General features: G+C 34.5%; 1 protein-coding gene across 6 annotated transcripts in view; it reads right to left on the reverse strand.

The window, feature by feature from the left end:
* Nucleotides 1–14988: 14988 nt before the first annotated feature.
* The window catches only part of ARAP2 (ArfGAP with RhoGAP domain, ankyrin repeat and PH domain 2), a 267935-nt gene continuing 256711 nt past the window's right edge, over nucleotides 14989–26212 (reverse strand). For all 6 annotated transcript variants that reach the window (XM_077136560.1, XM_077136561.1, XM_077136562.1 and 3 more), the window contains 2 exons: nucleotides 22643–22777; nucleotides 14989–16630 (listed from right to left, as the gene is read on the reverse strand). In XM_077136560.1, the coding sequence (XP_076992675.1) occupies nucleotides 16247–16630; nucleotides 22643–22777 (519 nt within the window). In that variant the 3' untranslated portion in view covers nucleotides 14989–16246. The remainder of the gene's footprint in view (nucleotides 16631–22642; nucleotides 22778–26212) is intronic.

Genomic DNA, 26212 nt, shown 5'->3' on the forward strand with positions numbered 1-26212 from the left:
TGTGGGAATTGAGCAAAGGAAGATGGTTATAGTGTTCAAATTTGTCCATGTAGACACAAAATACAACTGCTGCCACACCTATGCAGAAATATAGACTAAGACCTTGGGAGATTCCAAAGTATAAAATAGTATGCTGCTTATATTTTTGCAACATGTAGCATATGAAAATAGAACATTTACAAGGCTGTTTTATGTGAAATTAGAGGCACTAAGAATGAATCATTAAATGCTGATTAGGCAATGATATTATGAGCTCTAGAAGCAGTGGTAATAGGGAACTGAGTTTACTTCCAAAGGGAGGAGAGATCATTAAAATTTTAATTTGTTTCTCAACAGCTCAATTATAACATGCTTAATGTGTTGGACAGTAACCTTAAGGGGCTTAACACAATTACAGGACTGTTCTAATGTACTTTACTCTCTCACATTTATTTTTTCAAAAGATTAGGTATTTATAATTGTTTTAAGAACAGTCTTGGATTTCAAATACTTTATAATGTCTTTCTCCCACACCCCACACTCTATTCCTTAGGTGCTTGGCAAACTGTTGTTTAAATGAAATGAAAACTGTTCATCTTATTGAAAAAAATCCTTCAAGTATGTCATTTCAATATGGGTCAGTACATACCTGTCTAATGCCCCCTTTGCAGCTCTCATGTTAATGGCTCCTGCTGGTCAAGAATCCATTGGCCACTCCTTTAATAAAAAAATAAATTGTCCTCAGTGCAACTTCTCTCTAAAATACTTTTATGTAACCAGTTTTTCCTGATTTGATATTCAAATCATATCCATAGTTAAGCAGACCCTCTATACTGAAAAGATCCTATGACACTTTATCAAAGCCCTGGTCTCTGTATTACAATAAAATAACTCACTAGCTCCACCAACTAACTCCAGCCAATGAGAAAAGAATTAAGGCAGACCTCCGACACGTGCGTTTTGTTTTAATCAGGGTTTTCTGCTGATAATTGCCCTGCCAGTGTCTCCATGTACAGATGGGAATTTTAGTCCAGTTAGAAGGAATGACACTCTGAGAAGGCTAATTAGCTAACTGTATTTGGACTTTGGGGATGTAAGCAACAGAAATAATTTTAAGAATTTTTAATAAGGATGCACACTAATTTTCCAGAATCCAAATGTATATCTTGATAGAAGATTGAGAAAAAGATATAAACTTGGAGCAATTTGTGAATAGATTATATTTAAAGTCATACGATTGAATGAAATGACTAGAGAAATTAGTGCTAATATAGAAGAGAAGAGGATAGATGGTTAAGCACATCAACTTTTCAAGGTTTATGTTTACTTCATTTAGAGTATGGTGTCCCATTTACCCAGTGAAGATCGATCTGGAAATGAAGTAATCAACCAAATCTAAGACCATTGATTAATGAGTTATCTGGAGTATAAGAATGAAACAATTTGACAAAATAGAGGTCAATATAATTGAGTAGGTGGAAGGAAAGTTTGGTTGGAGAGAATTCCATAGAGAATGGGAATGAAGAAGACACAATAAAAAAGATCTTTTGTGATGGTTTTCTGCTGAGATTTGGGAAGCAGCATTTTTGTACATTGATGAAAATAATATTTGAGACAAAAAAAATTCATGCCACAGGGTCCCATTAGCAGTGTTTTACAAATGAAGGAATTGAGGCACAAGGGGTTGAGAAACTTGTTCTGATTTCCACTGCTAGTAAGTGGGAGAAATGAAATGAAGTAAAATACCAGGATGTCTCACGCCAGAGTTCTACTCCATAATGTCTCCCCCTGAGGAGGGGAGGGTACAAATTAACTGCTTCACTGTAAGCTGGACATACACCCTAAAATATGTTTATTCTAGCAGCCTAAAGGTAAAAGAGTTCCTGACCATTATTTTCTGCTATAAGTTTCTTTCATAAATTTTGTTGAGTAGAGAATTCCTGCGCGGATGTTAGAAAACTTTCACATGCAGACTACAGAAAAAAACTCTTTGTGTAAAAGTTTAGACCATCGCCCTCACAGGTGATGTCTCAGGTGTGTAAAAGATGGAAGCAAAAACAGCAGAGTTCCTAACCAGAGGCTGGCCTGCAGGCTACAAGAAAAAACTCTTACAACCACAATCATGCAGAATGGGGAAACCAAGAAGTTGAAGTTTCTTTTACTTTTTTGGCTCAGGCCAAAAGAGTTCGTTCCTCAAGTTCAGCAAAACTGGATGACAGTTATAGCAAGGCCCTAGATAACTACCCCATTAGGTCAGGAAGATTACCTCATTAGATAAAAGCATGCGAACAAAGCATTTTCAGACCATATCAACAAACAAATACATCCTTTAAATACAAATGATTTTTCACTCTTAATCGAATAAGTCAAGAAGCAGATCTTTGAGGAGCCCACCTCTCTCGAGATCCTATCCAAGTTGGCAGCACCTTCAAATTCCCATGTGACAGAGGATCCTCCTGGGAATCTTGTACCTTACAGGTAATATGTATCTATAGATTGTTACTTTCATTGTGCTCTCCTGGAGACCAGGTTTTCCTCCACCAGGGCCTCTACCCACGATATCATCAGATGGAGACCATATTTTTAGTTGTTCCTTTGCAAGCTGCATGACAGTACCCTAAGCCAGCAAGGGCTCCCCAATATCTAGAAAACCAATACAGGCTTTTCCAATTAATGTTTAATAACCACACACTGCAATACCTTATACATATATATGTAAACTATCACATACTCCCATCAGTATTATTAGCATTTTTGGGATGAGTAAATGGAAGCATAAAGATTAAGCAAATTTCCAAAAGCCACAAGATTAGAATAAAAAAGCTAAGACAACATGGGTCCAATCCTGGTTTTCAGTCGGAATCTTTCCTTTGACAACATACTTTTTTCTTTTATACAAACTATGTGGGAATAGACATTGCAATACAGATGGCAGTATGCCAATTTGCACTGAGAATTCTGAGAGCAAAGGGAAGCAGGCACTGGATTTTCTGTGCATCTTTGATATGTATAGCATATAAGAAAACAAATTTTAATCAGAGGTAAATAAATGAATGTGCATTGGAGATAATGCCATACACACACACACACACACACACAATCTTAAAAATATTAAGACAAGGAAAGCATCCATTTCCAAAATAAGGATTAGGTTCTTGGGACCAGGTCTCCCCTCTCCCTTTTGCTCTAATTCCATGAGAGTCCATTCTCTACTGTGATTCACATATTCTTTCTTAGATGTTTACCATATTTTTTCAAATCACAATTAAGCCCTAACAAGTCTACCTCTGATATATACTCTAAAACTGCTAACTTTCTCTGCCTCCACTGCCATCAACTTAATCCAAGGCTGCATAATATTCTCCTAACTTTTATTTTCCTCTTGTCCTTATCTAATCCATTCTCCATCTAGTACCATGAAATGGGATGCCCTAAGTCCTTCATTGGCTTCTATCTGAACTTGAGGAAAAAAATCTAAAAGCTTTAAATGTGTGTATCAGGATCCTTTATGGTCTAGACCCTGCTTAGCCTCCCCTCACCTGTTATCATTACCCCTATCGCTTACTATACTTCAGACACTTGTTCTTTCAGATTCTCTAATGCAATGATTTCTCTTTTAGGATGCATTAATTCTTGGGGTATGCCAGATAATAAATCATTGTGCAAAAAGAAAATATTAGAGCCATATTTTTATATCATCCATTATTTGTCTGTTCTTGTTATGTTTCCTAATGTAAATAATTAATGTATACAGGAAATAAAATAATTAAGTAGATGATAGATGGATAGATAGACATGATGATAGATGAATAGATATAATAGCCATCTAGGTAGCTATTTACACTGAATGCTCACAAAGTTTTATTGATTGGAGTGTAAAATCAAAAATTTTAGAAGGCACTATCCTAAGGCTGCAAGCTATTTCCTTCTTTGGATTTCAAAGGTATTATTCTTTCCCTTAAGCTTTATTTGCCTGTTTTTTCAAGAGGTTAAGCAATCCGTCAGTTGCTTTTTATTGTCATATTTATAAAATGACAATACAAACTAGATGCTCCTATTATATGCTTTCTAAACCTTTTACTTCAAAGGACTTGTGAGAGTGTATAAATCCATATATATGAATTGGGTTTATTATTTTCTATTATTTCTTATGCCCTTCATGAAACAGTTTCCTGAGGATAAAGACTAATTTTGCATATCATTGAATCAACCATAACAGCACCTTCTTCAGGTAGTTGCTCTGCCTGGGTTTTATGACTGAAAGGAAGATGCATTGTCAATGTAAGATTTCTTTCTTTTAATCTTCTCTGATGTTTTAGTTTCTTAGTTTAATTCTCAGAGGTTCGTGCTATCTCAATCTTATCCAGTTTCTTCCGGATACCTTCCTGTCCTTGCAAACACTGAAAAACTCTCATCATAATCTACCACTGGGTCAAAATGTAAGAACACTTGATACTGCCAGCTTAACTTTAGGATCTAAACTGGAAGTTAATTCTGATGTACCTCTGTTATGAATATTCCATATTTGTGACCTATAACCAGTTTTCTCATTGCCTCATCCTTTTTAAATGTAATACAAAGCACATGTAAGTTACTAAACTTCCATTTTAGACAACTGCTCCATGCTAGTAAATTGGGCATGGGAGGATGAATCTTCATGAGAAATTTACTCCTAAAGAATTAAAACTTTTTTTTTTTTCAAAAAACGTATTCCATCATTTTTTAGGAAAGTAGGTCCTTCGAAGAGAAACCCTTTTGCAGAATTCAGAAAGAGTTGGGAAAACTGCTGTCCTTGTTCTGGAAACAGACCTCATGATCTGAGTTCCAGGCTTCCTTGAAAATGCCAGTGACAGTCATCTAAGAAGAGGTTGCCTTTGCCTCTTGTGACTCTGCTGCTTTCTTAAGGAGTAGCTCTTTGCTCCAGAGTTCCTGCAGTTGTTTCAAGTTTGTCCTCATTTCAGGATTCATGATTTCAGGCTTTTGGAAACACATTGATTGTAGATTAAATCTAGAATTTTCAAAGCTTTTGTTTTGCCACAGAGATGAGAATCCAATTCTAATTAAAATGAGATAAAACATATGAAACTATAATGCATAACCTAGCATACATTAGGAACTCAGTAAATGTTCATTAAAGAGAGTATAAAAAGTAGAAAAAGTATTTTTTCAGAGTAGAAAAAGCTTACAAGAAGCCAATGAACTTGGACCATAATGCTTGATACTTGATTTGAATGCAGAAGGATAAGTGAATAAAAATCTTGCCTTTTTATAGACTTCATCTTTGAAATATTTCACAATTACATTACTTTTCTTAGAATTACTTATGCATTATTAAAATAAATTTAATGGAAGAACAATGATACCCTTTTTGAATTATACTTGAAACTGTAAATCATTGGTTTGTTCATTAGTTTACTTGTTCATTTATTAATTTAATACAGATTTATTTAATATATACTTAAAGAAAGCTTCTGCACAAACAGGTTTTTTTTTTATATTTTAAATTTTTTATTGTGAAATATAGCATATACAAAAAAGCAACAAATTTCCAAGTACATTGAAACAAGTAGGTACAGAAGATATTTCATAATTTGGTATGGGTCACATTTCCACAATTTTAGGTTTTACCAACTAGCTGCTCCAAGATACTGGAGAGTAAAAGAAATATCAGTATAATGATTCCACAGTGGTTCTCAGTTATTCAATCCTGTTTTCTCTGTTATGACTCCTCCTTCTCATTTGGTCCTCCTCCCAAATTTAGGGGTATTTAGGAAATGTCCATTCTAATGTTTTCATGTTGGGAAGGGCTGTTGACAACATGGGATAGTTGGATACAACTTGTTGACCTTCTCATAAAGTCTGGACACTGTAGGATCAAAGAAGTATCTGGCCTAGGAATTCCTTTGAAGTTTGTAGGACTCTAGAAAGTAGTCATCATGTATAAAGTATTTATAGAATTTCAGATAGAGCCTCAGATGTTCTTTAGCATTGATAGAAATAGTTTTGGCTGGGATGTGACAAACCATGGTAAGTAACAATATCTAGCTAAGGCTTGCATAAGATTAGCCTCCAGAATAGCCTCTTGATTCTTTTGAACACCCTCAGCCACTGATATAGTATTTTGTTGTAATTATTTTCCCCCTTTTCATCAAGAAGGTATTGTTGTTCCAATAGTTCCAGGGCCAGGCTTATCCTGGGATTCATGTCCTTTGTGCCAGTCAGAATTTCACCCCTGGATGTTTTGTCCCATGTGGAGGGAGGGTAAAATTTTTACTTGCAGAGCTCAGCTTAGAGAGAGGGAGGCCACAGCTGAGCAACGAAAGAGGCCATCTGGAAGAAACTCTTTAGCACAACTATAATTAGGCTTAAGTTCTCTGCTACATAAATAAGTTTCAGAAGAACAAGGCTCAAGACCAAGCACATCACCTTTTGATTTGGTGGTCCCTAATATTTGAGACAGAATCACTGTTTCCCTCATAATAAAACTTTAATAGCTCCATATTTTTTCTCCCAACCCTCAAGGGACTTTCCCAATGCTTTTAAATTATCTGTTCAATATAGTCTTGGATACATACATGTATTACATTAAGCTGTACAGAATTACAAACCCTTATTCCAATTCTGGTCTCCATTTCTTTGGGTTCTTTAAATGATCTATCCAGATAGGGTGAGTTGGATTATGTACTACAGGAAATTTAGATTTTGCACAAGAGAAACATCTCTACCTTTGATCTCATACAGTAGGTGAAATTCTAAAATATGGCAGTGTCCTATTTAACCCTGTATTCTGACTTACCTCAGTCCCTATCAAATTGACTTTGTTCTTATCTTTAGTTGAATGTTGATCTCTTTGTTTGGATTCCTTAATAATTGTTGTATGTGGCAATGCTGACTTTCAAAGATGCAGAACTCCTACTCTGGGTCCCAGGTGTCACATACCCTTTACAGTGAAGTTCAGTTCATCAAGGTCCATGCATGTTGCACTTGTAATATACTTCCTCTTCTTAAACATGAATTTGAAACTGAAGATTTTCAGATGTTTGTGGATGATCTCTTTCAGCTGGGAAGGCAGACAGGAACATCAGCTAGCTTTCTCCCTTGGCTTCTTCATGAGGATTTGCCAGTGACATTTTCCTTTAGCTTCTCTGTCATAGTTTGCTAGGTGCCAGAAGGTGATATACCAGAAGCAGAATGGCTCATTCTACTGATGTGATGTTATCTTTAATTTTTATATTAATTACCAGTTTTCCAGTGAGAGCAGATGACAGATATTCTCCAGCATCACATCTCTGAATAGCCTTCTCTGGGATGAATCCAGCATGACCCACTCTGCCTGAGTAAATTCTATAACTGCATCTTTCAATTTCACTGATGCCCAGTCAGAGGTCCTGGGGCTTGTATCTGGAAATGGTTTCTCTCTTTGAGGCTTTCTTAAAGAGCCAAAAGTCTCTAGAGCGCTGGCTGAACAGAGAAACTCCAATGTTCACAAAAGCGGCAGTTACCTTGCTCACCTGCTTTGCTGGGGCTCCAGAGATTCAGGCGTTCATCCCATCTGTGTCACCAAATTGTTACCAGACAAAGGCTGTCGGTTTTTCTGCCCAACATACACAATTACCAATTCCTGAGACCCAGAAAGAGGTTTTGAAAGTTGCAACCCTGAAACTTGTTTTCCAGGCATAGAAAAGACTCTATCTATACAATGATGGGATTTTATTGAATTTTAAATGTCCCTAATTTATAACTTTAACCACATGATGTATTTTCAACATTTTGTTTTCTGAACACAATGTGTTCTGGTATAGAGTAGCTGCAGCCAAATTCTAGATGATCTGTTAAGTCAGAAAGATGAAACCATATAACCTGAAATTCATTTCTGGTAATGCTGGTCAGAACATTTTACTTTTTGGTTTAGCCAATTAGTATAAAATTAGTGTAAGTGTTAATACTTGCAGTAGTTGTTTGTAATTCTCTCACAAAAGGAGCCACACAAACCCAGAGCAATGTATTATGCTTCAAAAGTTTGTGTATGCATAAGGATGGAATACGTTTTATATAGGGTGTTTTCTCATCTTGGAATTCCCTTTCCATTCCAAAGAAGCTGCTTCATCAGCAGTTACATTTAAGCAGGTGTCTTAAGAAAACATTGATTTTATTAAAGAAATTTTCAAATATCTATTTTCTTTACTATACATTAATTTAGAGGATCACAAAAAAATGTATTTCATTACTGAAAAGGAATCTAGAAAATACTGTTAACTGGGATATATTTGAAGCAAAAGAACTTTCATTCAACCAAATAATATACCTCCCACAATGCACTCATTTGTTAAAATCTTGCAACTTATTTTATCTTCCACAGAAATGCATTTATGTTCATATCTCCACTGTTTTTCATGTGATATTCCAGCTTTCCCCAGCAAGAACAGTGTTTTCAATTCTTTTTGGCTTGTCTTTCACTAAAAAAAAGCTTTCTAAACATTTATTATTTATATTAGTAAAATTATTTAAAGTACTAGATTGAGGATCAAATGACTTTACAACCCCCATCCCATCTCCCCAGAAAAGAAAAAGTTGCAGAGATTTGTCTTAACTTTTCCATGTTAAGAATCTCTCAGCTTTATATCATCATCAGTCAATACTACAAGATGTGAATTTTTTTAGAAATAAGTTCATCACTAATGATAATGAATAATTTCAAATAGTTTTCTTGAAAACTCAAGTTTTAGTTGGACTTTTAGACAAATCACTTCAAGACGACATTTTCACTACATAAGGAGATTATGAAGGGGTCCAATTTTGTTACCAAGAACATTCCAGTTTTGTAATTTTCTGCTTCTCTTATTATGTTCACTTTTTAAATATTACCTTCATTCAACAGTATATCTTTCCTTTTATCTTTTCTTCATTCCTTGCTTCCTTTTTTAGAAATCTTTAAAGCCAAGTGTCCTTGTCTAAGAGTTAATTACAAATAGTAAATAGTTGCGAATTTACTTAAATGTGAATTTACTACAATATAATACACTGAGCTTAACTGGTAATCATTTCACATTCCTGAAATCTCATTCTTTCTTCAGGACATACAAGTACTGTATGTGATATATAACTCTCTGATAAAGTCAAAGTGAACATGTCCTGGTCAATCTATATATTAAAAATTAGTAAAGTTTTTCAAATAAAAATTAAAAGCGAATAGCCTGTGTTTACATTTACTTTTGACACCTTCAATATATCTTACCATTTGGGAGACCATTGCCCTAGTGCTTGCTATTAAAAATAACTGAAAAATAGGGCATATTAAATTTATGAATTTTTAAAAAATGTTTCATGTTGAACATCAGAGTTGTTAAATTCTTAAATAGAAATAAAAAACAATAAAATCTGGCATTTATTAGGAAAAATATGCATTTCACTAATGCAGTAATTTGAATATGACTATAAAAATAAAATTGCCAGGAAACATAAACATTAATAGCATTTAATTAGAACACATTGGAAAGGAAGTCGAAATGAAAGCAGCAAGCGATTGAACTTATTCATAAAAAGCAAACTAATTTATTCTAAGTTGTTAGTGTTAATATAGTCTGCAACAATGGACAAATCAATGTTAATTGGGTTTTAAAGGGAATACATACAGGAAACAGCTTTCAAAATTATGAATGATGAGTACATATGAAAAACAGCCACTCAAATCAAATACATTTAATTTAGTCCTGAATAATTTTCTTAACATAAAAAATGCTAGACACTGTAAATAACTGATACGTATCCTTAATGCTGCATTCTTTCTTCCCAACACGTTTATGTAAAAACGTGAGCACGTAGGAAAGCTGAAAGTACTTTCAGTGAACACCAAAAATTCTCCATCCAGATTCTACTATTAACATTTTACTATACTTGCTCAATAATGTATCTATTCCTTCCTCTATCCACTCATGGATTCATTTTATTTTCTTCTCATTTAAAGTGAATTCTGCAAGCATCTGAACACTTTCCCCCAAATACTTCAGTGTGTAGTCTTTAAAATATAGAATTAAAATGAAATGAAATGCACACATCTTAAGTACATGTTCCCTGAGTTTTGACAAATGCATAGTCCTGTATAACCCAAGCCTCTATCATGATACAGAACATTACTCTCCACTCCAGAAAAGTTGCCGCATCATTTTTCCAATCTCCACCCCTTCCCAAGACAACTGTTATGGTCATTTTTCATCTTGATGCCACTGTTCTAGTTTCCTTGGCTGTGCAAACAATGAGTAGGCTTAAACAATGAGAATTTATTGACTCACAGTTTTGAGGCTGGAAAAGTCCAAATCAAGGCATCATCAAGGCTATTCTTTCTCCTCAAGGTCGGTGGCATTCTTGGGCTGGCTGCTAACCATCCTTGGTCCTCCATTCTTGTCACATGGCAGGACATATGGCAGCCTCTCCTGCCCTCTCCCCTCACTTCTGATTCTATTGATTTCAGCTTCTGGTCGCTCCCAATCTAGCATTCTCTCTATCTGAATTTTATTCTGCTTATAAAGGACTCCAGTCTCAGGACCATGATGCATTTCTGATTGAGGTGGGTCACATCTTAACTGAAGTAACCTCATTAAGAGGTCATACTTGCAATGGGTTCACATTCACAGGAATGAACTAAGTTTAAAAACATGTTTTCCTGGAAAACAGCTCCAAACCACTACAGCTACCTAACCCCAAAAGTAATGATCTATTAAATAAAAAGGAATTACCTGTATATTCAACTGCTGAGCTTCTGGTTTCCAAACATAGTTACAATGCTCTCTCTCATTAAAAGAAAAATATTTCAAGTTGTCCTTGTAAAATACTTGTGCACTTCCCAAATAACTGAGTAAAAATAATTTTTAAATTAAAAGTAATTTAACAAAAGTCAGGCTATGTTTATTGGTAGTCAAATGGAACATTAGGCAACTTCTGATAAATCTCAGAGACCTGGTAAATTACTTGTATTGTGGAAGAATTATGACATTTCTTATTCTTCTGTTAGTTGATTATCTTTCAAACTTAGATCCAGTTATGAAAGTCCTAATTCACTCAATACCAACCGTACATTAGGTACACAATAAAAATTTGTTGAATGGAATAAAAGAGTGAATGAAAGAATAACAATGGATGAGGGAACTAATATTTGCTGAGTAGGATGTGATTAGACAAGAATTACATGTTTTGAATAAATTATTTTGTTAATCCTTAAAATAATGTTGAAGGTTAGGATTTCTGCAAATTGCTAATGTTTTAGTGGTAAATGCTCAATATATCACTATAACTGCTGAAATGTACCAACTCTAACTATGGGGTTTGCATCTTCAAGAATATCAGTGTGGCAACTGAATCACTCATTTGCAATAAGCCCAATACTACCCTTTGCCCTCTCTTTGTTAGATAATAAAGGCATAGCTCAGGACAGTTTAATAAATATAAGCCAAGAGCATTTGCTAATCACTTATTGCTCTATTATGCTAAAAACACTAAATTTATCAACTTTATTTCAAGGTCAAACTTACTTCTATTATCACTGGTCAGTAGAAAAGTTATAGAACAGGATATATGTTTCTAGCACTACTTAGGAAAGGCAATCACATTTAATCTATTCAGGAAGTAGGGTTACAGATTTTAAAGGATATACATATTACTTCAAAAATCAAGCTGATACATGAATGCTAATCTGAATTGCGGGATAAGAGATTTGAATTTTCAGTATAAAATTACATTTAAACGGAAAAGAAAAAAGCTTACCTAATTTTCCATCTAAATAGCCATAACAAAAGGAAAAATAAAACAAACAAAAAAGGCAAGGTAAACAAATGAATAAATAAAATTACAACAAATACACAATATTTATACCATTACCATGAGCTGCTAGATAAAGTTATTAAATCTGGAATTTTCTCTAATTATAAGGCTGATGACCTCATGATCATAACCATGCAGCCACTGAAGAAATATTTATTAAGCACTTTATCCAGGGGCATAATAGTGAATCCCCAAAGGCCTGTAGACATTTTATGATCATTGATTGCAGATGAAGTCAGGAGTCTATGTTGTAATAATAATGTAAAATATATTTTGTCATGAATTAATTTTTAAATAATACAAATAACTCCATGTGTTTTATTTTGTGGTTTGAACTTTCCACTGTTAGTAGTGATTTATATGTTTCAAGTATTTGAATTGCATCGGTCATATAAGAGTTCACTCAATTTTTATTTAAGCTATTGAATCCCTTTGTACAGGTGGGTACAACATTTGTCACCTAATTTAGTTTGTTATCCAACAAAAGCCCTATAGATAAGCTTCAATCCTAATTCTTTTTTAAATAGTATAAAATATTGGATAAGATGTGTTTATCTAGGATGGGTATACAGTATTCTTGGCCTCTGAGCACACTACTTTTTATGAGATGGAATAAAACAGAAGGTCACTATGTTTTGTAAAATCCTATATAAAAAAATCTAGAAGTAGGATTGCATCTAGAATTACACCTCTAGTAATTTGGTCTAGCATGTCAAATGGGTAATTTCAACTTGCTCTAAAATATTAGTTAAACGCTTAATTTCCTTAATCAACTGGGTCACCCTAATAAGTTGAGAACATTATTGATTAAACCATTCCATTTTAGTTATTTATATAAGGTAATTTCACAATTTTACTTCAGGGAGAAACAAGAAATGGTTTATAATAAGCATAATGCATACAAGAAAATATAAGCCTGACAAACTCCTTAGCACAAAGGGTAAATTCATCTACCAATGAAGAAACATATCTCAAAAAAGGAAGGATACTCATTATTTTAATTAGGTAATTCATTAAGTAGTTGGGAAATCATTAAGAAAGAGTAACACAATTAAATCAGGGAAAGAAACATTAGAATAATACAAATCTCTAAGCATATTAGTTTCTTCCACAGGTCTTGAACAATTTTGAACAAAAGGCAATAAATATAAAAATCAAAACAAACATAGAACTGTACAATACAAACAGTAACTCCTATTGTAAATGATGGACTACAGTTAATAGTATAATTATAAAAATGCTTTCACAAATTATAACAAATGTACTACACTATGTTGTGAATAATAAAGTGGTGTATAGGAACTGTACTTTATTCATGAGTTTTTTGTAAACAATACAACTTCTCTAACAAAGAAAAAGTTTTTTTAAGAAAAAATCCAACAGTTATCAAATCTCTATTATGGGTCAGGTATGTGTCGTGTGTGTGCGTATGTGTAAACATTAGTCATCATGAAAAGCCTCTAAGGTAGGTATTATTCCCACTTTTTCAGATGAGGACATTTGAGCTCTGACCTTAAATCAAATGATCCATAGCAAGTCCCAAATCTGCAGAGATATCTGAATTATAAACAATGTTATTTCAAAACATAGCCTTAAGAGAGAAGATAGGAATAGACGATATATTTTAGAATACTTACCATAAATTTGTTAAAATAATAAAACCATGAGACCTTAAAGAGGAATATTAGTTTCCTGTAAGATTCATTTCTATGCTTTCTATTTTCAGATAGAGATAAATGTCATTGTTGTGCAAACAACAACAAAAATCTATTTTTAGATATAGATATAAATCTAATTCTGTCTTCTGCTGAGTGAGGTTTATTTGAATGATAATATGAAAGTTTTAGTGCAAATTTTGGTGAGGTGGAAAAAGTTTTAATTACCTTCTCCCCAGTCAATTACAAAAAGTTTGAGAAAACAAATTTGGATGCTAACACCTGTCCAAATAAATTTGATGCATTTTCAAAATTACTTATTTTAGAATATACAGTTTATGCATACTTTAGAACAATGCAAATCAGCAAATCAGCAACTAATATAGTTATGTATACAAGTCATATTTTTGCTTCAATTATTTTTTGCTTGTTTTTGAATTCTCAGTGCTACCTTAATGAATCATCAGGTCATAATTTGTTTGGAAATCAAATGTTTAAAAGCTATGTCTAAAAAAAAATGTTAAAAGCTATGTCTACTAATTAACTAAAGGCTTATCAGAATTAAAGTGAGAATGTGTGGTGTATGCATACATTTATCATTTTAAGAACAACAATCATACATTTGAAAAAAAATGACCAAGCCAGTTTGAGGTATATATTAATTTCAAATTAAAAAAAAAAGGAAAACAGAAGAAAAACAATCTATTTATTTCACAATAACAACCTTCAGCTTTTCAAAATAGTAGAGAAAGACAACTGACACATTCAAGAGGTATTTAAAATTATTTTAATTTTTACTCAAAATATATGAGCTGTCATTGTTATCCCTTATCTTACACTTGAAAAATGGGAGCAATTGTATGAGAAAGAAAGGGGGAAACAGAAGCTGTTATCTTAGTTCAAGTTTCAACAAAGAGGCAGGTAAACATCCAGGTACTTTCCCCACAAATAGGCAGACACGGCTAACCATATCAATTCTCACATGCCAAGTTATATTTGTATATTAGGAGTAATAGATAATTTATGGTTTTTTCCCTAAATGCCATGATTTCTTGCTGTATAGAAAGGTTCCCCAATAGTGGCAAGAGTGCCACCTAATTCATAAACTGACCTACAAGTTTCCCTTGTTTTTAGAAATTTCAATTTGTTTGGATTAAAGAATAAACACCATCTACTCAAGGTAAACTCATTTTTACCACTGCCAAATACGTGATCAGTATTTTACACTGCAGAAATCCATAGTATTTAACAGCATATTACCATACCATTATGGACTGACCAAAGTATAGGACTGGTCTTTATATATATAGAAAGATTCTAATAAGAGAGAAAAAAGAAAATAGAGGAGAAAAGAAATACTAGGTGAAAAGCTTAGATACATAAAATAATTTTTAATGTCATAATTCACCAAACAATACAATTTAAAAGAAATTGATGAAAGGTACTGCACAGAATAGCACTGTCTGTCTTAGGCAAATCTCCAATTCACTACCTGAACTATTTATATGGAAGCAAAAATAAATGGCTTAGTCACTATTCATTAGGTACCAGGAGGAGACTTTATTTAAAACAGAAACGCATTTGAGAGTGGGTGGCTCTCAGATAAAGAGTAAAATATCCCCCCAAAGAAATGGCCATATGTTGTGCTCTTCCAACTAACTCATGACATTTGAAAGAATTAAAATTTAAAAATTTCATTTCTTAAAATAACAAGCAAAGAAACATACAAAGCAAACATACAAAGTAAAACAATAACAAAAAATGACACAACACAATGAAAACAACAACAAAAACATCAAAACAACGAAATCCAGCGATGAGGAATTAAGGTCGTACCACAAGTAGAGTTAGGAGTTCTAAAAAACGTGCTTGTGTGAAGACATCAACAGTGCAAATGACCTCAGCGTCCAGTCCTTTGTATGCAACCTCGCCAGGACAGTGTAAGTTTCTCCTCAGCAGCCACCTAAGAAGAACTGAAGTGTAGTGAACGTATATGGCTGGTTCATCAAAGCCATAAACAAGAGTGGTCAGTGCCATAGTCATGTCTAATGACTGAATATTATGCTTAGGAAATACTTAAGAGACTAGATTTTTTTTTTTTTTTTTTCAAATAAGCAGTTTCCCATTAACAAGTTCTGGTCGACAGTGAAGTAGAATGAATCTTTTCCTTCTCAAAAGTTTTTAGGGCATTTTTTTAACTTCTTGCCTTTCTGAAAAAATAAAAGTGTTGTCCGTTAAGTGGCCACTAAAATAAATCCTCCCCTTTTTCAATTACTTCCCTTTCTTTTCCCTAATGTGGACCCTAGGTAAACTAAAAAGAAAAACAAAAAAACATATATATATATATGGAAAGTTAATATACAAGATTTCTCAAAGTGCACAATGTGTTACAAATAGTTTTATATGCCTCATTTAAACACAGCATTTTATACAATACAGTACAGTTCAAGACTTCTGTCCATAAATTATAGCACAACAGAAATCTACTTTCAAAGCATTGGCAACTCAAGGTAATCAAATCTCTAACACAAAGATAATACAGTTGAACTTTACAAGCATTGTTTAGCCCAAAATAAAATTAATCTTACACAGCACATATATACATATATATTTTAAAATGTCTTTATATGTTTAGGTCTATATAGAGAACTCTCAAAAAACATCAATCATCTTATAGTTTCTGGGTCTTTATATGTGTAGGTGTATATAGAGGAATCTCAAAAAACATCCATCATCTCACAGCTTCTTCGTTGCACATGAACACTGTATGATATTTTTCACAAAAATTGTGGAACTATTCATTTAGTTTCTTTCTGCAAAATGTGCTCACCTTCTAGCTCTTTTGGAAGGTTTCTGGTCCGTTGTAGAACCACACTAAGTTCTTCAATTACCTTTGATGGCAATTTATTATCAGAGTCCCAAGTAGCTTTGCTATTCCTACCCTCAACCTTCCTCAATGTCTTTAAGCTTTTGTGGCCTTTTTGTTGCACAGGAGGGAACTCAGCCCCTGAGTCCTCCAAACAGTTGAAACTCCTATGTTTTCTGGTTCGGGTTTGAAGTTTTTCCTCCTTGTGTTCCAGGCAGTGGGCCACAAGGGTGGCTCTCTCCTTTAAGCTGCAATCCACAGACTCTGCATCACGCTTTTCACTGAGACGCAGCCTTTCCAGCTCTGCTCTTGCACTCTAAAAATAAATGGAAACGTCTCACAGGAAAGCAAGACCTCGCATGATTTAGGTTTAAAAAAATACATTCTGCATAAAACTTGATGTTTCCTGCACAAGAGCTTATTTTTATGATTTGAATTCCAACTTTACTTTGACACAAGGGGCATGTCAGAATTTATATACCGGTTTTAAATCTACCAAATCAAGTAAAATTTAGACCGTGGAAATTCACTTGAATACTCATTTCACCTACTATTTCAAAGCAGTTTTTCATGCTAGTTATTCGAATTGAATATCATTTCAAATTTGCTGCTCCCAACTCACTTCTACTTAGGCGTATCACACATTTGTGGATTCACACTTCCTAAGGTTATATACTAGCAGCACTGAGGAAAAAGGTGGGTCAATGGTCATGTAAGATGGGGAACATGCTATACTACAAACAGTTACTTCTTTGAGACTCATAATGCACATTAGCATCTTAAAGACTCTGATACGTATTATGGCAGAGAAATCTGCCTAACTTTTTTCTCCACATTTTTTGTTTGTTTCATCTTCCTCCCCATGGTAGGTTGAATTACGTATTCCAGGGATAAAAAAAAAACAAAAGAAAACAAAACAAAAACCTGTTCTTAATCTTATTCCCATTCCTGTGGGTGTGAGTCTACTATAAATTGGAACTTCTGAAGAAGTTATTTTTAGTTAAGGTGTGGCCAATGGAATCAGGATGTGGCTTAGCCCTATTGTTAGAGGACTTACTGAGGAAAAGCTGAGGATTGGAGCTGCAAGGCAGAAGTCAGTGCAAGACTGGAAACAAAGGAGTGAACATCACTATGTGGCGATGATGGGAAACACATACAAGCCAAGGAACCCTAAGGAATGCTGGCTGTCCAGAATGCTACCAACCCTGGGAGGAAGCAAGCCTTCTAGCTTCTGAAACAAGGAGCCCCAAATCCCCTTTGTTAAGCCAACTCGTTATGCAGTTTTGTTTTAGCAGCTTGGAAATAAAAGACATTTCCAAACATACTGCTGATAAAACTTTTTTCCCTACATAACGCCTATCAGAATTTCACAGGTATATTTTTGCTAACACTGATATGTGTCTATATTTATGTACTAAAACCCACTTTCGTATCAGTGGATTAGAGTATAAACTCCTTCAGTGAGCTGTAAGGGCCTAGCTGTGCCAGAAGTACGTTGTGACTCCTGCAGTGGTATATGGAGGGTTGAATGGAGGGTCTGGACATCTTGTGACTGTGAAACCTCTAGTCAGAATGTACATCAGAATCCATCAAAATCCCTAAGACTCAGTAAACCACAGATCTAAGAACAAACAACAGAGACTCAAGCATACAGGAGTATGGAGTCACAGAAAATATTACCCAACAAAGTGGGTCAGGGTGAGGAGAAAAGTTATTTTTCTTATCATGAGCAGAAGAGTTTGCTTCAAACTTTCTTCAGAAAAATTCCCAAGTATAGAAAGCAGAAATCTCAAGGAAAATATGATATTATGTCATGAATGATTGAGATGATGAAATGAAAGATAAATATAATTTAAATATGAAGCAGGATAGCATTAATACTGCAGTAATTACAGAGGCCCAAGTTAAAAGAGGATGACACTTCACCTTTCCCTACTTTATTTTTCCCCATAGCATTTATTAATTCCTAACATACCAGGTATATTCATAGCTCTTGTGATTGTTTGAATGCCCCGCTAGGAGGTAAATTCAATACAGACATGGCTTTTGATAATGTTTGACTTTTTCACTAGTACAGAACCTGCACATAGAAATGATCAGTAAATATTTTTTGAATGAAGAAAGGTTTAAAAAAATTTCATAATGTATAACATTCTGTTGATTTCCAAAACTCAAGCAGATCCAAACATGAAATTCTAGCAGAAAAAATTAAAACAATGCAAATATTTTCATAAATATAATTTATAAATCATTTTACATTTAGAAATTTGGATTTTGATTATACATCTTAAGCTAAATACATTTCCTCTGTTCTGGTAGGAGGAAATATTTGGTATGTAACTTGATTTCAAAGTTTCATTAGAATGTTACGTTAAATTAATAGGAGACAAATAGTAATGAAAATTAGTGATAATGATGGCTAAATAGTGTAACAAGATGATTGGGAGGTTACAAACTTATTAATCATGCTACAAAGGTTTTACTTGGTATTTATTACCTGAGGAAAATTAGAGATAAAGTGCTTTTATATATAATAGTAAACAGTTCTCATTATCTTTCAAGTATCAGAAGAAAGACTTGGGCTCTTTTAGATGCAGTGTTTAACAATTAGTAATATAACACTGAAATTGCAAGAAAAAGATCAAGTCCCTGTGGTAGTTAGATTCAGTTGTCAACTTGACCAGGTGAAGGCACCTAGTTCTGTTGCTGTGGACATGAGCTAATGGTACGTGAACCTCATCTGTTGCTGATTACATCTGCAATCGGCTAGGAGGTGTGCCTGCTGCAATGAATGACATTTGTCTTAATTGGCTGGTGCTTAAATGAGAAAGCTCAACGTAGCACAGCCCAAGCAGCTCAGCCCAGGCCTTTGGAGATGCAGAGAGAAATCACCCCAGGGAAAGTTGTTGGAACCCAGAGGCCTGGAGAGAAGGCCAGCATAGATCACCCCGTGCCTTCCCATGTAAGAAAGAACCTCAGTGGAAAGTTAGCTGCCTTTCCTTTGAAGAACTAACAAAATAAATCCCCTTTTATTAAAAGCCAACCCGTTTCTGGTGTGTTGCATTCCAGCAGCTAGCAAACTAGAACAGTCCCATATTAACCTAGATGATTTAACCCAGTATAAAAATGGGAAAAAGTGATGGAAAGGGAATTGTTAAGAGTCAGATGATGGGGGAGTTACGAAGACAAGGAAAACATGGGTGCTTGGCATGACAGCATGGTGCACTAGACTGTGCTGCGTGCTATGGGGAAAAATGTCAAGAGCATGGATCCTGAGGAAGGAGAAAGAAGGGCATAGTTTATGTCTTTAGAAGATAAGATATTAATAATTTAAAAAGAGAGGTGCAGGACGGGGAAGAAAGGAGACAGGGAGACAGGGCTGAGGTAAGAAAGTAGGAGAGTAAGAGGTAACCTGGTTCAGAGATGCCAGTTTGTGTAATGGGGTGTTTTGAGAAAAATGGTTGTTTGAATGGAAATAACATTTTGAAATGAAGTTTATCTCCTGGCTGCAGAATAAAGAGCAGTTCCTGCATCAGACTTGTAGTCGGTGGGTTCTCAGAGCAAACAACTCAAATGACTTTAGTCCATAACCTCATATATTTTCCACTGTATTTGAAGATGTATGCCAATGGTTATGAGGGTCTCATGATAGCAAAAATAATATGAGCAATATGTACAGATTATAGGAGAAGCTTTCTTAAATGACTTCCACTACTGTACTCACTGGAGTAGTGATATCTCCAATGCTATAACATATATAATTATAACACAATTTAATCTTTACAATAAAGCTTTAAACTTTATCTGGTGATTTGGAACCGTATATACCTCAGAAAAACACTTGTTCTTAAACGCACTACTTCCTGTGGGTGTGAACCAACTGCAAGTAGGACCCTTTGATGAGGTAACTTCAGTTAAGGAGTGGCCCCAGCACAATCAGGATCGGTCTTAATCCTATTATTGGGTTCTTTTCTAAGCTCAATGAAATTCAGATATACAATATACATATACATCTATATTTGTGCATGTGTGTGTGTGTGTGTGGTGTGTACACGGGGCAAGAAGCTGAAACTGGAAGAGAAGGGAGATACCAGGAGATGCTGCCATGTGACAAGCTAAGAGCCTCAGGATCTCTGGCAGCCAGCCTTAGAATGCCAAGTCTTTGGGGAGAAAGCATCGTCTTGATGATACCTTGATTTGGATTTTCTTTCAGTTTCAAAATCAGAAGCAAATAAATTTCCATTGTTTAAGCCAAGCCATTGCTCGAGAAGTCAGGATGCTAAAACACTTCATATAATTATTTAAAGTATAATGTATTTTATCTGTATTTTAAGATACAGAAATAGAAAACTCAGAAATATCACAGTTTTCCCAAAAAACTGAAGTTTTGAATGGAACCCCAGATTGGTCTGTCTGAAACCAATGTGCTTCATTCTACCACCTCACCCTGTGCTCTCAGATGGCTACAGGAGACAGGGGACAGAAAGGATTCTGTGTCACTGTCTTCTGGTTCAACTGTATTGTTCTCCTTTGCTCATTAAACAATTTTTTACAGATAAGTTTATAACAGGCATGACAAATTTTGAAAATAATCAATTACACCCTATTGTCTTCCAAGTTCTTTATTATTTTGTCTCAATAAATGTTAACTATGTGCCAGGCATTATTCTAATATCACATATATGATATTGAGTAATCCTCACAACAACCCTTTTTAATAGGGGCTTTTATTATGCCTATTTTCTTAAAGCTAAAGAGGCTAAGCTCAAATAAGCTAAGTAATGTAGCCAAGATTTTACAGAGAATAAATCAGAAAGCCACAGGTAGCTTTACTCTAGATTATATATTCTTAAGCACTATGCTTACCTCTAAACATGTAATTTCCTTTGCTAACAACGTACTTTCCACAGTTTATTCAGATCACTTACTAGTAATTTACTCAATTCATTTTAGAAGTCATTTCTTTAAGAAAGTCTTCTCTGTCTGGCTGAGGTATCCTCATATGACTTCTCACAGAACCTCATGAACGCAAGACAGATCATGGACTGGGGAAGCTGCCAATTGGCCCAGTCACCAAATTTACCTATCTGCCAAAAACTTCTCCTGAAGACATTCTTCTTGAAAATGTACATCACTATATAAGATGTTCATAATAGGGTGGTAAATAGGAAGAAATACACCTAACGTAAACTATGGACTACAGCTAACTAATACTTTGACATGCTTTCGTCATTTGTAACAAAGGTACCACACCACTGCAAAATGTCAACAAGAGGGAGGGTGGTATATAGGCATGTCGTATTTTTTATATGACTTTTATATAAGCCTATAACTATAAGGTACAGAAAGGCAAGAGGGACAAGGTGATGATTTCATGGAGCCCTATTCTTTCCTTTAATGCCAACAGTGCAGAAGAACTAGGTCGGGCAACAAGGAAATAAATCATTGTTCTCAAAGCTTTCATCTTTTAGAGGAACTGAATATTACCATAAATGCTGAAGAAAAGAGATACATGGTAAAATATATAAAAAAGAAAAATCTGATCTCTTGATTAAAATGGTTTTAGTATTTCAAAACTCATTTCAGTTTGGCAATCAAAAGGTTCAAATTGTCTAATCCCAAACCCTGGCTCGATAAAGATTTAAAAACACCATTTAAATACTTTTCTTTTGGCTTGGAGGGCATCAATTAAGTCATTGAAACACACATTAGTTCTAAGTTGTCTAATGAGTTTTGAGAGTTAAAAGTCTATGTCCTTCCCCAAAGAGGTCGAAGTTCATGTCAAGATTGATGCTACTTATGTTCTCCCATCCCCTCAAGGTGAGAAGAAAAACATCATGAAAGATGTCAAATTCTGCTCAGGGTCATATTGTAGATGCTTAAATGAACACAGACACCTCACTGGTGCCCAAACAACTGGAATTTGACTGGGTTACTAGAAAGTCTAGTTACCATGACTCCACATATTTTGCCACAACCTTATTCTAAGACTATTATAATTAAACTTGTAAGAATAATTTGAGACTGTTATTTTACAACCAGAGTTTTTGTTTATATATTTACAATTGCTTGCTATTTTAGAGATACAGAAGTAAGCTGCATTGAACATATTTAAGTGGGTGGTCAGTGACATTATTAAAATGAAATGAATCATGTAGTTAAAAAACCTGAAGAGTATGGGAATATTTAACATGTTCTCATGATATATGATTTTATGATACATGCTTTTCAGAGCCAATGAGGTAATTAATGTACTAAATCACATTAATATATTAGTAGGAAAATGAATGCTGTAATTTAATATAAAATAAATATATTCTTAACCTACCTCAATATTTCTCTGGGCTTGGGTTACATTTCTCTCATGCTGGATGGGAATTAAAGGCAAACCTCCAATTTTAGGATTTTTGGTTATAGAACGTTTTCGTTCCTTTCCAGCTGGTGGGCATATGTCATTTTCATGCTGTGGAAACACAATTTCTTGCAGTTGGTGTATGATTTTTATTATGCAGTATACTATGTTATGTATTCACTCAGCTCCTTTTCCATACATCCTTATCAAAGGATCTGCTTTCCATGAGAATGTCATTTGTAATTGCGATGTTGGCTCTGTCAGCAGCATTGCTCCAGGAAGTGAAACTATTAAGTGAACAGAGCTTTGAAGTCTCAGTTCAAATTCTATGTTTCAAATACATGCTTCTGTACTACTTGTCAAACCAAAAGGGAGAAAGTATTTGAAGAAACCAGCAAATGTATTTGTGGGAGAAAAATACATACTAAAATACATTTCTAGGCCCTGTAATTCAAATAGCTACATATTCATTTTCTCTCTACAGCACAGATGATTTTAGTGTAAAAATAATTTGACTTTATACATCAAAAATCAACCTAAGGCATGGTTATTAGAAAAACTAGTGTTATTTTATGACCTTTTGGAAAATGTCACTTTTTCAACTAATTGAATTCCAAAGAAATGTTACCTTTTTTTACACAGACATTTATACTGAAAATCATTGTACAATAGAGAGTATGACACATTTGTTTTCAAATTTTTAACTACATATTCTGGCCGACTGAGTGATTACAGATATGCCCAGAGAAAAGCTAATTTTGCAATGGGGAAAAGTGTCCTCAGGTAAAAGTATAAGCTCTTGACTGATAAGTCATTAAAACACGCATATAAAATAAAAATCTTTAAAGAATTTTTTATTCCTCAGGGTAGATTAAGTTTTCAAAAGTTGGGAAAAGCAAATTGATTTTCAGATCTCAATCTGTGAAAGAAATGAAGAATATCAACTATAAAAGGAGAATTTCAAAGACATTTTGATGAAATGAAAACGGTTTGGTAAATCATATGGCTAAATGCTTAATCTTTATTTTCCTCAATTCTTAAGATATCAACAGATTCTTTGTATAATTTTGTAATTAAAATTTTAAAATGGCATTTTACAGCAAAGAATTCAACAGATATTTACTACATATCCATTATATAACAGTAGCTCATTTATATTAAGGGGCACACTACCAGGTTTTGGGCTTAGTGCACATGTATTATTTATCTCATTTAATCCTCAATAATACTACAGCATAGGTGCAAATATTATTAGACTTAGGGTATATACATCCCATCTACCCTTCAAGTGCTTATCTTGGTTTGGCAAACCGACAATGTTAGATTATGCAACACTTGAATCAGAGAGAGAGTTCCAACTTCATGTTATTTTACATCATGGCCCCAAACTTGGTAAAAATAACTATTTATATTATATAATTGGGATATCCCCAGTGCATAAAGTTGGGAAGGAATTAGGCAACCCTCTGAACTGTACTAATACTTTCAAATCACCAGTGTACTGTGTAAGAGCATAAAGACACTTTGGGTAACCTAAGAGTAAATGCAGTTCCTGAAGACATATTTCTTTTAGTGACATAATATACAGCACTGTGAAGGCTGGCTATTTAAATTCTGACAGAACTGATCCAAGAGGCAATTTTCCTAATAGCAGAAATCATTAGATCCAAGTAATATATCCTGATTTAGCATATATAGAATTATTGGTAAAGGACTCCAAAAGTCACGCAGCATGGATCATACACCATTCTTGTAAACGAAAATCATAAAGAATCTCCATTTCTGCCTCCTGCTTTCTAACTTTGACCTCTTGTCTTCCCAGCTGGCTTAATTCAGTTTTATTTAATCAAAATATCCTTTAGCCTTATTGAGCCTTCTAATCCAACCCCACCATTATTCTACTTTCTACATTTTTTGCAACTTCTTTCACTCTCTGGCTTAGATTTCACGGTCAATCAGTCTACTCACTCCCTTGCAAATATCGTCAATGCTGTGCCACTTCTCTCTGCATCAGACTTGCCTGGCAAAGTCTCAGACCTAGTTAAATTCAATTCTATTTATTCTAGGATGCCTGCCAAATGGATGGAGGGGACAAAAAAAAGATTACTCAGGAGGCTTACTTCACTTTAAATTTGACTTTCAATCTGAAGTGAGTATTCAGTGCTACATTGAACTTCTATTATAGGGCAACCAGCTTCCTTTTTCTTGTACATTATTTCTCACCATTTCCTCTGTCTTTATACTTCATATACCTCCTCATGATTTAATATAAAACGTATTAGTAATCACTCAAAAATCTCATTTTTCCATTATGAAATATACCTCTCTCCCTGTATCTGTAGCCATTTAAGTAAGATTCTCTTGCAATCAATAAAATGCCCTTCCCAATGATGAACAACTGTCACTTAATCACACTGCCTCATCTCTGTTCAGGGCCTCTTTCCTCCTCTATCATTTTTCCCTCCAGCTAGTGGATTGTCTCCACCAGCATATATGCAAAGGATATACTCTTCATCATAAAAAAACAAATTAAAATCCCCATATATCCCTCGATTTTTTGTATTTATCTAGCCACAAGCTCATTTATCTATGCTTTATAACAATACCCTTGAAAGAATTTTCTATATACACCACCTGGCTTTCCTCCCTCCTTCTTTCTCGGACTGGTTGCTTCGCTTCTACTTGACCACTGGGAATGTGTCAGGATTTAATCCTTTACTCCTCTTTACATCTCTCTTTTTCTTTTCTTTCCCTTCCTCTCTCTCCCTGTCTCTTAGTGTATGTGTACATATATACACACACACATCCCAAACTTCATGTGGTCAAAACCTAACTCTCAATTTCCTTCTATATCTCAAATAATGCCACTTGCATTCAGCAGTTGTTCAAGGCTGAAAAACTAGACCTCTTTCATTTCTCCTCCTTCTTGCAACTGCTATAGCTAATCAATCAGCAAACCTTATTGGCTCTACCTTCAAAATATTCTTAAATCTGAACATGTCTTACCATCACTGTTACCACCCTAATCTGAGCTGCCACCTTCCTTCACGAAGCTACTCTTCTTGCTTCAACCTCTGGTCCCTGACATTGCTGCCTCAACAAAGTAATCAACATTTGTCTCTTCTTCTAATAAATATAAATGAGACTATATCCTTCCCTTGCTTCCTATTACACATAGGACAAAATTCAAACTCCTAAACATTGACTAGATCCCGTCTACCTCATCTTTTACAATCTTTCTCACAAAGACCTTCATGCTGTTTGTGGAGTAAACCAAGTTCATTAGCACATCTCAGACCTCGTAATTTCTGGCTCTTCTCTCCAGAATGCTCCTCTGCCTGGTACCTGTGTGATTCACTGCATCATTTCTTAAAGGTCTCATTTTGTAAAGGACTTTGCTGAGAACCTTTTTCAATTAGTACAACCCTTCTTTACCTCAGTCATATTCTCTCCTTCCCTAGCTTTAATGAACTGATTTGTTGTTTTATTTTATCACATTGCTTATCATTTAAAATTTTATGCTCACTGGTTTATTAACCTCCTTCT

The sequence above is a fragment of the Tamandua tetradactyla genome, chromosome 19, assembly GCF_023851605.1.
Source record: "Tamandua tetradactyla isolate mTamTet1 chromosome 19, mTamTet1.pri, whole genome shotgun sequence".
NCBI lineage: Eukaryota > Metazoa > Chordata > Mammalia > Pilosa > Myrmecophagidae > Tamandua > Tamandua tetradactyla.